At 35.6% G+C, this 12,304-nt stretch overlaps 3 protein-coding genes across 3 annotated transcripts; 1 reads left to right on the top strand and 2 right to left on the bottom strand.

Moving 5' to 3' along the window:
* Positions 1-209: 209 nt before the first annotated feature.
* On the bottom strand, positions 210-5,998 carry Tmtc4 (Transmembrane O-mannosyltransferase targeting cadherins 4). The gene is made up of 11 exons (XM_076134673.1): positions 5,622-5,998; positions 5,105-5,528; positions 4,710-4,955; positions 4,059-4,261; positions 3,300-3,480; positions 2,227-2,435; positions 1,827-1,934; positions 1,501-1,642; positions 1,090-1,204; positions 539-727; positions 210-343 (listed from the first exon to the last, which is right to left on the bottom strand). The coding sequence occupies exons 1-11, from the start codon at positions 5,840-5,842 to the stop codon at positions 210-212; spliced, it is 2,172 nt and encodes a 723-aa protein (XP_075990788.1). The 5' UTR covers positions 5,843-5,998.
* A 406-nt stretch (positions 5,999-6,404) lies between these two features.
* Positions 6,405-10,367, bottom strand: IntS14 (integrator complex subunit 14). The gene is made up of 10 exons (XM_076126355.1): positions 10,072-10,367; positions 9,568-9,722; positions 9,166-9,301; positions 8,960-9,072; positions 8,544-8,736; positions 8,147-8,244; positions 7,758-7,856; positions 7,212-7,398; positions 6,890-7,038; positions 6,405-6,814 (listed from the first exon to the last, which is right to left on the bottom strand). The coding sequence occupies exons 1-10, from the start codon at positions 10,256-10,258 to the stop codon at positions 6,578-6,580; spliced, it is 1,554 nt and encodes a 517-aa protein (XP_075982470.1). The 5' UTR covers positions 10,259-10,367; the 3' UTR covers positions 6,405-6,577.
* Positions 10,368-10,721: 354 nt separating this feature from the next.
* LOC142978223 (uncharacterized) lies at positions 10,722-12,103 on the top strand. The gene is made up of 2 exons (XM_076122569.1): positions 10,722-11,225; positions 11,508-12,103. The coding sequence occupies exons 1-2, from the start codon at positions 10,798-10,800 to the stop codon at positions 11,965-11,967; spliced, it is 888 nt and encodes a 295-aa protein (XP_075978684.1). The 5' UTR covers positions 10,722-10,797; the 3' UTR covers positions 11,968-12,103.
* The last annotated feature ends 201 nt before the right edge of the window (positions 12,104-12,304 follow it).

Raw genomic sequence — 12,304 nt, 5'->3', positions numbered from 1 at the left:
ACTTCGCTCTGTTCTTTCTCTATTAATCACACAGACGAAAAAGAAATCGACAAAATTGAACCAACTAAAAAATTCGCGTTACCAACATCTGATTTTATTCAATAAAAAGTCTGTGTTTTTAGAACAGCGATATAAAAGCTATATTTTTTATTCTTACGTTATTTACGACTATTAAGTCTACGATTACCTATTGAAATAAAACAATCGATTCATTTTTTATTATTTATTTTTTGTAAACTTTCAAGGTTTTTTCGGGCAGTCTTGAACGTAGGATCGATTTTAAGTGCATTCATATACATTTCTTTAGCCAAGCTGTATTTCTTCCACCGATGGTACAGGACGCCTGTAAAAAAACCTTTAGATTAGGCTGGTTCTACATTAACTGTTACGCAATATGTATTGGTTATGGAGTTGGATAGCAGAATTTAATTAGGGTTCTAAGATTTCTGGTAGTCTTTTTCGTCTAATGTCTTTAGATATTCTTTGATAAATACCTAATTACTGTTTAACTGATAATGCAATATGAATCATCCCTTACCAAGGTTAGCATAATGTATAGCTTGAACTTCCTTATCAAGCAGTTGTATAGCTCTCTTGAAGTGTGTTTCAGCTTCTCCATACCGATTTAGTTTCCCATACATGTTGGCTATGGCGAAGTTAATTGACGGCGCGTCTGGCAACTCTGTGAGGACTTTTGGTATTATCTTCAATGCTCTTGAAATTTGACCTGGAAAGGAATAAAAAATTACCAACGGACTTATAGATTGCTTTTTGGGTACATCATTGAACATCTGTAGAAAAATGTCTATTGATAACGTTTTATTATTGGGTAACTTTAAACATAGGTTAATTACATTGTGCGCGGTTAGTTTGGCGCATTTCTTTTTTGATAAAATTAAGTACATCACAGTGTCATTAATGAAATCAAAACGGCTTATAGGCTACAACCCGCTATTCACCAATACAAACGCGTTTATAGTGCTACAAATTTTAATGTAACGAATATCGCATATCCTTTTATTCTGTGACGTTTTGCCGAAATTGCATTGCAGGATTTCGAGATTATTATTGTTATATTGGTAAAATTACCTGTATTGTCCATTAACGCCATCAAGTTAGTCCAAGCTAAAACGTGCTTTGGATTCTGATTGATTGCTTGAAACCAACTCGTCATAGCATCTTCAGTTTTGTTCATCTCGAGGTACTGAAATAAAAAAACAAACGTACTTTACTGACATTATGTTATTTACAAACAACATAAGTTTAACAAACTGAAAAAACATTAATATGTTTTGTAATTCACGTTCTAAGACGCTAAGTTGTGGGTTCGATTCCTATTAGGATTGATAGCTATCATTGGATGTTTTAATTCTGATCAGTAATTTACCAAAGTGAGTTTGTATTTTTGCAAAAAATATGAATTTGTTGGGTACATTTAGCTCAGGTTTAAAATACTTAGAAAGTTATTATTAGTGTGATTGAGTCTAAAGTGATACTTACTAGGTTTCCTAAATTATAATAACAGTCGGGATATTTCTTTCTATAACTTATAGCAGTTCTATACGCCTGTTCTGACTCGTCAAAGCGGCCAGTGTTCGCGAGAACTATTCCCAAGTTCATCCACGCGGCTGGGAAATCATTCCTATAAAAAAAAAATAATACAATTTATTTGAGCATATTTTCATTAATATTGAAATTACACATATTAAAGATAAATTGCTATGCAACATGTTTTTTGAACCCATGTTTGTTTCAATGCTGGACATGAACGAGGGAGGGGTGAGGTTAATTAATTTAAGTTCAATTGTAAAAAAATGCTATCTTACTTGTATTGTACAGCTGCTCGTAGAAAATACTCAGACTCGCCGAATTGCTTCTGATTTTTGAGTATATTAGCTAAATTGTTCATTGCTTGATAATATTCGGGAAACAATCTGTAAAGGGGAATGGACTTATATTGAGAATTTCTTAGAAAATGTGCCTAAAACAAGAATTCTAAATCCATGGCTGCCAATAGAATATTATCGAGAATAGACCTGATTGAGTGAATCTAGTTTTTAAAAGGATATAGACAAGAGATCTTAAGTATAACGCAAGCATAAAGAAATAAATAACGAACCCGAAATATTTGGTTAGCGTATCGCTTACCATAAAGAATAAAGATACATAATGAATAACCTTGTCCTTAGTAGTTCTCTCAAGATTTAACAGTATCCTTTTTATTACCTTATTGCTTCCTTATACTCGGCCAATGCCCACGTGGTCTGGTGGTTGGCATCGGCCGCTTTAGCCACGTTGTAGTGTACTTTAGCATTGAGCGGGCACACGGTGAGTGCACTAATGAACAGACTGTATTCATTGCGCCACTCCAAAGACCGCTGCCAGCTACGTACTGAGTATAGGAGTACGAGTAATAGGAACATGAATACTCCAATCTGTTGGTAATGCAATTTTTAGATAAAATGAATAATTCATACTAATATTATAAATGCGAAAGTAACTCTGTCTGTCTGTCTGCTACTCAATCACGCCTAAACTACTAAACCAATTCGCATGAAATTTGGTATGGAGATATTTTGATACCCGAGAAAGGACATAGACTATATATCATCACGCTACGACCAAAAGGAGCAGAGTACCAGTAATTAATGTTACAAAAACGGGGAAAAATTTCACCCATTCTCTCTTATTGGACGCAAACGAAGTTGCGCGGGTCAGGTCATATATTAGCTGGTTATGTTAAAGAGCAGAAATAAGAATACAAGTCTTTTTCGCCGTAAGTATACACAGGTTGAAAAAAAAGAGCCATAATATGTACAGTTATCAAAAATACTTAGAATAAAATTATATTTATAAAAATAAAAACATATTTATTATTCTCTGCCGACGAATTAAGTTATATTTAAAGTAGGTTCTCATTTTTCCACCTTTTATATCGTAGACATATACCTACGTACATATACGTACACGCAGGTATACACTGGTACGGTAAAAAAAGAAGCGTGTGGCGATGGCGCCGCAGTCACTAAGTACGTATATGTCATATGTGAACATAATTATCAGAAAGGGCTAATTTATTCGTCGCTAGCTTTTACCCGCGACTTTGTCCGCCACCTGAATTTTCCCATGGGAATGCGTCATTTTCCATGCAAATTGGTTCAGTAGTTTAGGCGCGATTGAGTAACAGCTGCTCGTGATTGAGTAACAGACAGATAGACAGAGTTACTTTCGCATTTATAATATTAGTACGGATTACATGAGTGTCGTTAAAGAACTAGATTTAGAGTAAAACTATTTACCTTACAGACTATAAGTGATCTCCTGTGTAGTAGTTTATTGAAACCCACAACAATTAACAAACAGTACCCGGCCGAGGATATGTATAGTATTCTTTCAGCTATCACAAAACCTACAGGGTAGAGAATATTGGACGCAGGAAGGAACGGTATCACAGCCAATGACACAGCCAGTATTATTATTCTGAAACATAAATAGACGATTTTTTAGTATTAAGTCAGAGTGTCACTTGGCCCCCTCCCCCTCCCCCTCATTTGGGAGGAGACCCTTGCCCTGCAGTGGAACATTAACGGGTTAAAAAAAAAGTCAGAGTAAGTTGCATTGAAATCCTGTAAAGCAATGAATTACTGAATGCTGTTGCAAAGCGTATACTGGGATGATTTAAGACTGGACCCACATTTGACCATGAACATTGTTAGTCAGATGTAACAGGCATGGCCATTTACCAGGCACAGTACCAAACTCTAGGCTACTATATATCAGCTTAGCGTTTCTTCCAAGCTATGTTGGAGTCGGCTACGACATGTATAAGATGGTCACCCATCCACAGATCAACCTCGGCATGCTCTTCATGCCAAAACTCTAGGCTACTATTGAGGAATATTCTAATATAATTGAAAACAGACCAACAGCACTTTGCCAAGCCAAGACTGCGCCACAGAGGCAATTATGTGGTATAATTCATTATGGTATTAAAATTTATTACTTTTGCATTTAACAGCAAAGTAACAATAACTAAAAATCATGTTTTTGACATTTACCTGTTAGTTTTTCGATGTTTATTTTTAATTATTGCTATCAATAATAGTATTCCATACAAATACATAAGAAAGACGAAAATGATCCTGCCATCTGTTAGCTTTTTTATTAATTGTATGCAGCCCATTGACCAATCATAGCACAGCCATTTAGGCCATATGAATAAAACAGCATTGAGAAAATATATGTAGTTGTATGTTGCTATCTGAAAAAGAAATACCAATAAGGCAAGAGCTTAGTAATTAAATATAAACCATAGTAATGTTATATAACAAATCTCTACTGAAACAAGGTTGGTTAATCTTAGAGTAAATAAGTAGGTATATTGTTTTAAAAGAAGCCTTGCTACTTGAAAGCTATGACCAAAATTTCATCCCAAACATTTATAAAGATTTTTAATAATATATGCTGGGACTTGCATTCTAGCAGCTGTATGCAAAGGGTAAACACACACACACAAAAACAGGACCTTTTTGCTAAGATAATAAGTATGTCTGGACTCCCATACAACAAATGTGATCTATTTTTTTTAAGGTAATCGTATGGCATTCTATGTGTACAATTCACACTCTCATGTAGCCTGTTTTCTTAATTCTCTTAAAAATATAGTAACTAAATTAATATAACAAGTTAAATGTACAACAAAACTTCACCTTAGTGTAAAGAGATCCATCAAAAGCAGTTGGGTTATCCGTTGGTTTGAACTCAGGTTTAGTTCCAGCCATCACATTCCACCTTGCATATAAAAGTGTTGCCGCACCCAACATTAGGGTAATGCTTCTGACTATAGAGTCAATACCTATATGAACCGAATTTCTTTCAATAAAATTTTGCTTTGTAGTTGCTTCGTTCCTTTTAAATTTTAACTTTGTAATTATTTCATATACTAAGCAGAAACCCTGTAAAAGAAGTTGTTGTTTAGTTAGAAGTTTGTAAGTCTATAGGGAACCTCTGTAAAATAGAAACTCAGGTGTCAGAAACATGGAACTCTCATTATATTCTTTAATAAAAGTAACAAGCATAGCAAGTGGTTAATAAGACTACTAACCAAAGCAGTGATTCCATTTTCTTTAAACAGCATTGAGATCGCAGAAATTATCACAGTACAGACTAAATAAACATACTTCCATTGTTTACTATTCATAGCTTTGCTATAACACAAGACTGCTAGAAAAAATGTCATGGAAGCTAAGAGATCAGCTCTACCAACTATCCCACAGACTGCTTCTGTATGTACAGGGTGTACTGCAAATAGTAAAGTAGCCAAATAAGGTGTATCCATCCACCACTTCTTATTTTTGTCATTCTGAGTTTTCCTCTTTATGTTGCTTTCTTGAGAGCTCAGTTTGCGCTTGTGGACTATATTTTCATATACTTTCCAAAGTAACACACAGCAAATTACGTGACATAACAAATTTGTGATCTTGAATTGTAATGACGATAGTTTGTGCTGGTTTAGAATGTAATTGAGCCTGAAATATTACATAATTTTATATAACATTGTAAGAATATTGTTTATAGCTGAAATAAAAATGTAAAAGTCTGTTGAATCTATCGTAACATACCTGAACGACAAGATAGTGAGAGGCCGGTAAGATTTGTGGCTCAGGTTGGATTTTATGTTTGCACCCCAAAAATCATTATAAAATGCGTCACCCCAAGAGCCTGATGTTACATCCTTATTTTTAACAATAGCTTCAGAGTCATCGAATACAAAATCACCGTTTAAAGTAAATAGAAACGGCAAAGATGATAAGCACACGACTACCAAAAATTTATTGCTCATTATTACGACATTTGTATACTTATTTCTAGATTCATGAATGAATGTCAGCACGATATAAATTACTTATCTAGTTTTAATCTATAAATTTACTATATCAAAACAAATTCTCGAGATTTACATTGTAAAACAATAACATTTTGCTTGATCGATTGAGCGAATCTGACATTTTAATTATCAAAATTGTCATAGTGACAGTTGAACTATTTTAATTGCCATCGTAATAATATTATTTTAAAACATTATAGAACCGCCTTCTCATCCTTTGAACTGGGAGTAATAATATAATAATAATTTCTTGGTCATTTTAAAGTCGGGGTAAGTCTTCACTGTGTACCTACTTTTACTAAACTAATCTAAAAAAAAATTTAGAGTTATAAACTATCTGTGTGCTGAATTTCATCCAAATCAGTCCATTGTCCAATAGTTTTTTGTGACAGAGTTCTAAACATACATCCATCCACACAGACTTTCACGTCTGCCAATCACGATTTGATTAATACTATTTAACCCTTAGGAAAAATATAAAACGGGTGGCCAATAAAACAAGTTAAATAATATATAATTGAAATTCTTTATTTACATATTTGAGGCTTAATACTAAAATATCAGATTTACCTACCTAAGTTAATTTATTAGTACTTTTTTATGCTGTTCTCTATTGATAAACTTAATTGGATCATCCCCAATTCCATGAAATTAATCGGAATTATCTAGAGCCAGCAATAATCTTTTTCGTCAATGTGTCATAGGAGTGACGTTATAGTTAGCACCGAGAGGTTGGAGGGTATGTTTGATGTCTAAAGCTGTTCGTGGGTCTTGCAGGGCTCTCGCTGCATGCGCTAGTTGGAGGGCGCATTCCGACGGTGCATTTTGAGGTAAAGCGGCACATTCGCGCTCCAGCGCGCTTCCTACTGCGTTCAAAAGTTCTGAAAACCCCAGAGAGATGGCCGCTCGGCGGAGACGATTTAGTTCCTGAAAATATTCAAGTTTAATATTATTTATTTTTGCATTTTATTTATGTGGCATTTAATGTTGTTCTAAATTTACCTTGTAAAGATGTTGCGTCTTGTCTGGGAGCTTTCTTGCATGACGTAGTACTTTCTGAACATCAGCAAGAAGTGCGTGCGGACGAGCCCACGCGCACGCCGAGCCACCACCACTGTACGATCGCCAGGAACGAATCGGGAATGTTTCAGCTGCACAAAAAAATAAAAATTACAACTTCTTGCCTAATCACAAGATAAATAATATTTTCTTTAGTAACCATTAATCTTGATCGTTGAAAGTATCTTAGTTCGTTTCATAACTAGCACGTTACCATACGTAATATCATGCCTTCGGGTATAACAGGCATTATGTATAATCTTACCTGGCGTAACTCCATCATCAGCAGGTCCGAGCTGGTCCAGTGGGCCGAGCCACGGCGCGGCGGAGGTGCCAGGCCGTAGTACGCTGAGCAGCAAGCACGAACGACGGGCCCGTGAAGCCTCGCACCACGCCGACAATGTGCCCCACCAATCCGCGCCTAGTAACACCACTGCAGCCATACCTTCCACCTGAACATTATACAAATCATATTTATTAATTGGTCGTATGTGTTTGCAAGTGCACGTAGACTTACGTATACTTTTATCGCGTATAAAAGTACACGTAATAACACGTGCACTTTCGTATATGGTAAACAATTAACTATGAAATCTGACATTGCTGGTCTGCATACAATTGAATGTATGGTGAAATCGTTAACGTGTGTTGCATACTTCTCAGTTGTTATCTTTTAGTGATTTATAAAACGGTTTAGAGATCACGGCTAGGTACTACGAGGGAATTTGGCTACAATTATTTATTATAAGTAGTTTTTGAATTCGGCATTTTATTTTAGTTTAAGTTTGAGAAGTAGTTTAAATATCCTTACCTTAAGAGCCCCATGAAGGAGTACACAAAAGTTAGGTACTTTGCTTGGATCAGACATATCCTCCTCTGTGGCTGAACCATCTGTACTAGAAGATCCTTCCTAAACAGTAATAAACAAAATATATCAACAATACAGTAAAGCAATTTAATTGATTCTTTTTAGTAGATGTGAATGTAGAACACCAATTAATAATTAGCACTGTGCTACACTAAATATGTAGTTAAAATATGTTGCACGTAAATTTCGAAAATCTAGCCATTGCGAGTCGATTTCGTGCATAAAGGGTCCGTGCCATTAAAAGACAGTTGAGTTTTAGTAATAGCATTCCATTTTCACCTTTTTGTGTTCAAAACTCAAAAAAGATTTAAATAATAAGATGTTATTAATACCTTAGTGGGAGTCTTGGAGCCATAATTTTCTCTAGCTGGAGTAGTGCCAGCCTGAGCTTGTGGTATCACTAAATGTTTACTTATTGCGATTGGAGTACCTGTTTAAAAATAATACAGATTAAAAAATAATATCTTAACAATTTTTGTAATACAAATTCTTTACACCTAACTATGAAACAGCACAGTCGACCATGGGTAACTAAGGCTTTTCTACTGGTACCCAGAATCCGCCGCGTACTTCGGATCTGCACACCATTGGTTAAATATTACATAGAAAAATCTGCCTTGCACGGCAGCATCGCCCTGCAGTGTCCCAAAAAACATAGTATGCTTGACCGTCGTTCGTGTCGCGAAGAAAGTAAGCCTAAGAACGAATAAAGATAGACAACAGACTTACCTAAATCTTGTTGTTGCATAAAACCCATAACATGTAGTTGGTTGGCCAGGGTGTATGTGGCAGATAGGCCTTCATGCGAGACAGTCTGTGGTGCAGGGAACAGTTGCACTTTGGCTTCCAACTGACCACATTTGAGGATGCACCAGAACTCCTGGTAGTGCTGCTCACAGAGTCTGGTGATTGCTGTGATCACCTACAAATGTATTGTGTGACTATTATTATTTTTCACTGCTTTGTGGTATTGCCAGTAGTGTGAATTGATTTATAGCAAACACATAATATATTTTCTCCCCCAATGATGCTTAAAATGAGATGCACCAAACACTGTTAGAAAATGTTTAGCAAGCTTAGAAAACAATTTATAAACATCATATTTTATTTTTCAATAATTTATATCAGTTTTTGTGTATACTCACACCAGGCACAGTCAATTGATCTGGGCAATATATTGAACCACGTGACATGTTGCCATTAGAATTACTTGTTGTGTTATTTGCTAGATCCACTATTTTCTGGTACAAAGGCATAGCTGAAAGTAATAAAAAATGAAGTATTAAAACCTCATCACATAGTTAAGTTTTATGTATGCAACATTATTCTGTCATAAACTACATAATCTTACCATGCTGTAATGAGGTGTCATGTGGAGAGACTATAGGCAACACATGAATTTTTGCTGGGTATGAGGGAGGCAAAGGTAATGCTTGTACAATGCGGTTCCTGCCTATAGCTCCCACACCACTGCTTCCATCAGTTATCTGTAGCAAAATAAATAAAAGCTTGCAGTTCTAAATAATTGTATGCCACAGTCAATCTTTATGTGATAAAAGTCCAAAACATGAAGAAGTAGGGAATGATAAATAATCTAATGAGGTAGTCCATCTAGAGCACCCATTTGTATAGCACCTAGCCTAGTCCACAAAGAGAACCTATCAAATATAGGTGAGTAAGGCTAGGTGCTATTCTAACAGGTGCTCTAGCTAGATGTACTACCTCAATCTAATGAGGCTGAATACTTTAATACCAGTATAATCTGCACAGGAGTTTGGCAACCCCACTCGGAGAGCACCAGCTGGTTTACTCCAAGCAGAGCAGTGTCTATACAGGTTTTATCTCCTTCTTCCAGGGTTAACAGTTTACTGCGAATGGTGTCAAAGTCACGTGTGAAAGGCACTGCCACTGTAAATAAGGTTGTTGATGTTATTATTCTAGGTCACCACTGTATATTTTGAATACTTGTTGTAATATTTTGATATGCAATTGTTAATATATAACTTAGCATTTGGTTTCTATTGCTTAAAATCGTAAACAGCTAAGTTTGTAAGTTTACAGCATTGTCCTTTAAATTGACAATTAAAAGCTAAATAGCACTTCAAAAAAAGGCCCAAGAAAAGTGCACAAATATTGTCGCAATTTGTACCTTCGCTCAAAAATAAAGCTATCGAAGAATGAAGGAGTAAACGGCCTAAGAAATGCCGGGTTCTTTTAACTACTTTTTGTGCCTGAAAATGTTTTATAAATACTGTACCTTCGCACGTAGAAGAGAATGAAACTAATGCTACATACTCGAGCTTAGAGTGAACACTTAAATAGTCTAAAAATGTGTTTATAGCTGTTGTAGCTATCGTAAACCGGGTGTGTGTATCGGTCGTGTCAGATGTCGGTACGGGACGCGACATCGATAGCGACACATCTAATAGTAGCACAGTAGGCATTTTGATGATCTAAGTTTTCAATTTTAATAGAAAAAATACGGAATCATGCGATATTTATAATTATCAACAAATGCTAACAAAACTCATCACATTTATGACATGACTGACATTTAGAAGTCTGCTTTGCTGTCAGTTGTCACTTGTCAGTGTCAGTCAGCGATTCAGAGCTGTCAAGCACCAATGTTGCATTTGTGAATAAATATTAATAAAATTATACGAAGCCGCATAGCACATTAGTCTTGTATTATGATACAAATAAATGTGATAAAATAAGCATCGGAAAAAATAAATTCTTTGGTTCAGGATAGAGTAAATACCATTATCAAGAATTTTAATTAAAACGAATGTCGTGTAGATGCGCTGTATCACGCAGGTAGGTATGATGCCTTGATACGTAAGCGATACGTTTGTGTCGTTGGTATCTTCATCAATAATCATCTCAATAAATGCGACACTTAGCAGGCATAACCATCTGGATTTACTTGTTGCTAAAATGGAAATAATTAAGTATTTATAACAATAAATCTGCCGTTCAATAAATGAATGTTTGGAATGTGGACATGGAGGAAGATACAGATCATAATAAAATATTTGACGACATCGCCGAACCTGAAGAAATAGAATTCAAATACAATTTTATAAATGAGCCATGGGACGACCGAACGACCAAAAGGAAGATATACGTCGTTGTTTTATTAGTTGCGATATTCGTGACTACAATGGGTCTCATCTTTAATAACTTCTATATGCATTATAAAGATTTTGTGTCAGTTAAAAGTTATGAGAACACACAAATCAATTGCTTTAAAATTAAGATGGATGAACTTCCATACATTGCAAGGCTTTACTCCACACAACATACTAAGTTGTTGTGTTTGGGTGCAGTTATCAGCCGAACGTCAGTACTTGCAAATGGTTTGTGCTTACGTTTCGGGCCATTACGAATGTATATGGGAAGTGTGGCGAAGTAAGCTTTGTTCTTATTTATTTTCATTCGATTTTCTTACTTTCTTACCTTCTTCCTGCCTGTTTTCGATCTCATTGAACATGTTGCTTCACAAATTTAGTGGTAGATTTAATACAAATCCCAGTTATCTCAGACATAAGAAGCCGTACAAACCAGTTAAGTAACTACACGATCCCCAAATCTACACTATCTTTAGGCTGTCAAGTTGTTATGAATTTAATAGATGATATGCTTAAAAATGCAAGTATTCTAGAATGTTATGAAGTTGCTGTTTTATTTCAGTCCACGATGCAAAAAAGGTTTTTCGGTCGATGTCTCTGAACCAGTGTACCATCCAGGAGTGATGTTCAATAAGCTTTACATGTTATCTAGTTATGAGGAAATAGACGAGTGTTCAAAACCGATACAAATTGGATACAGTTTAGACACAGATTCAAAAGTAATTATAATTGGCAGGCCGTATAGTTTAGGGAGAATTTTATCTCGACAACTTGTTAATTTAGCTGACAAAAAGCTAGTTCACGATGTTGCGAAGAAGCTGAAGACGAATGCTACGCTGTTGGTACAGAAACTGGAGCGATGTCCTGTCCGTGCCGGAGACCTTATGATACAGGATGGTCAATTGTACGGAATAGCAGGCTATCAGTTTAATAATCTGGCAGTTTTTGCGGATTTGAACTCTGTAAAGAATGACATCAGGGAAATCGATGCAGATGCCCTGATTGAAAATAAATTAATGTAATAAATTAGGTATATGATTCTGAAATTCAGGGTGTAAATAATTCACGGTTACGAATTTATTTGCCAAGGTGGGAAAAGGTCTTTGGTGAAAAAATTGTAAAAAAGTTTCGATTCGTAACAACGCAGCAAATAATAATAAATGCACTTTGAAAGTAGATGTCTTTATTTAACAAAAAGTTCCTCTATATTTTTTCAGATTAATGTTTACGAAAATGTCCGTATTTCCTTCGACAAGTGTGGGGGACTCTTACAGAGCCGAGATCCACTTCTTCCGGGCTTGTGTAGCCTTTCCAGTCCTTAGTTGCGATGTATATGACTATAAGGACGAAAAACGTCAG

Source organism: Anticarsia gemmatalis, chromosome 2 (genome assembly GCF_050436995.1).
Source record: "Anticarsia gemmatalis isolate Benzon Research Colony breed Stoneville strain chromosome 2, ilAntGemm2 primary, whole genome shotgun sequence".
NCBI classification, from domain to species: Eukaryota; Metazoa; Arthropoda; class Insecta; order Lepidoptera; family Erebidae; genus Anticarsia; species Anticarsia gemmatalis.
The sequence above is the reverse complement of the archived record's forward strand: the minus strand, read 5'-3'. Positions and strand labels throughout refer to the sequence as shown.

Excerpts from the sequence above, each read along its gene's own strand:
- IntS14 (XM_076126355.1), bottom strand. The coding sequence starts at position 10,258 with ATGCCTACTGTGCTACTATTAGATGTGTCGCTATCGATGTCGCGTCCC. Across the intron at positions 9,073-9,165 it reads TGACACCTCATTACAGCATG|CTATGCCTTTGTACCAGAAA; the intron begins GTAAGATTATGT and ends TATTACTTTCAG. Across the intron at positions 7,857-8,146 it reads GCTCCAAGACTCCCACTAAG|GAAGGATCTTCTAGTACAGA; the intron begins GTATTAATAACA and ends ATTACTGTTTAG.
- Tmtc4 (XM_076134673.1), bottom strand. The coding sequence starts at position 5,842 with ATGAGCAATAAATTTTTGGTAGTCGTGTGCTTATCATCTTTGCCGTTT. Across the intron at positions 4,262-4,709 it reads ATGGATCTCTTTACACTAAG|ATAGCAACATACAACTACAT; the intron begins GTGAAGTTTTGT and ends TTTCTTTTTCAG. Across the intron at positions 728-1,089 it reads GGCGTTAATGGACAATACAG|GTCAAATTTCAAGAGCATTG; the intron begins GTAATTTTACCA and ends ATTCCTTTCCAG.
- LOC142978223 (XM_076122569.1), top strand. The coding sequence starts at position 10,798 with ATGAATGTTTGGAATGTGGACATGGAGGAAGATACAGATCATAATAAA. Across the intron at positions 11,226-11,507 it reads TATATGGGAAGTGTGGCGAA|TCCACGATGCAAAAAAGGTT; the intron begins GTAAGCTTTGTT and ends GTTTTATTTCAG.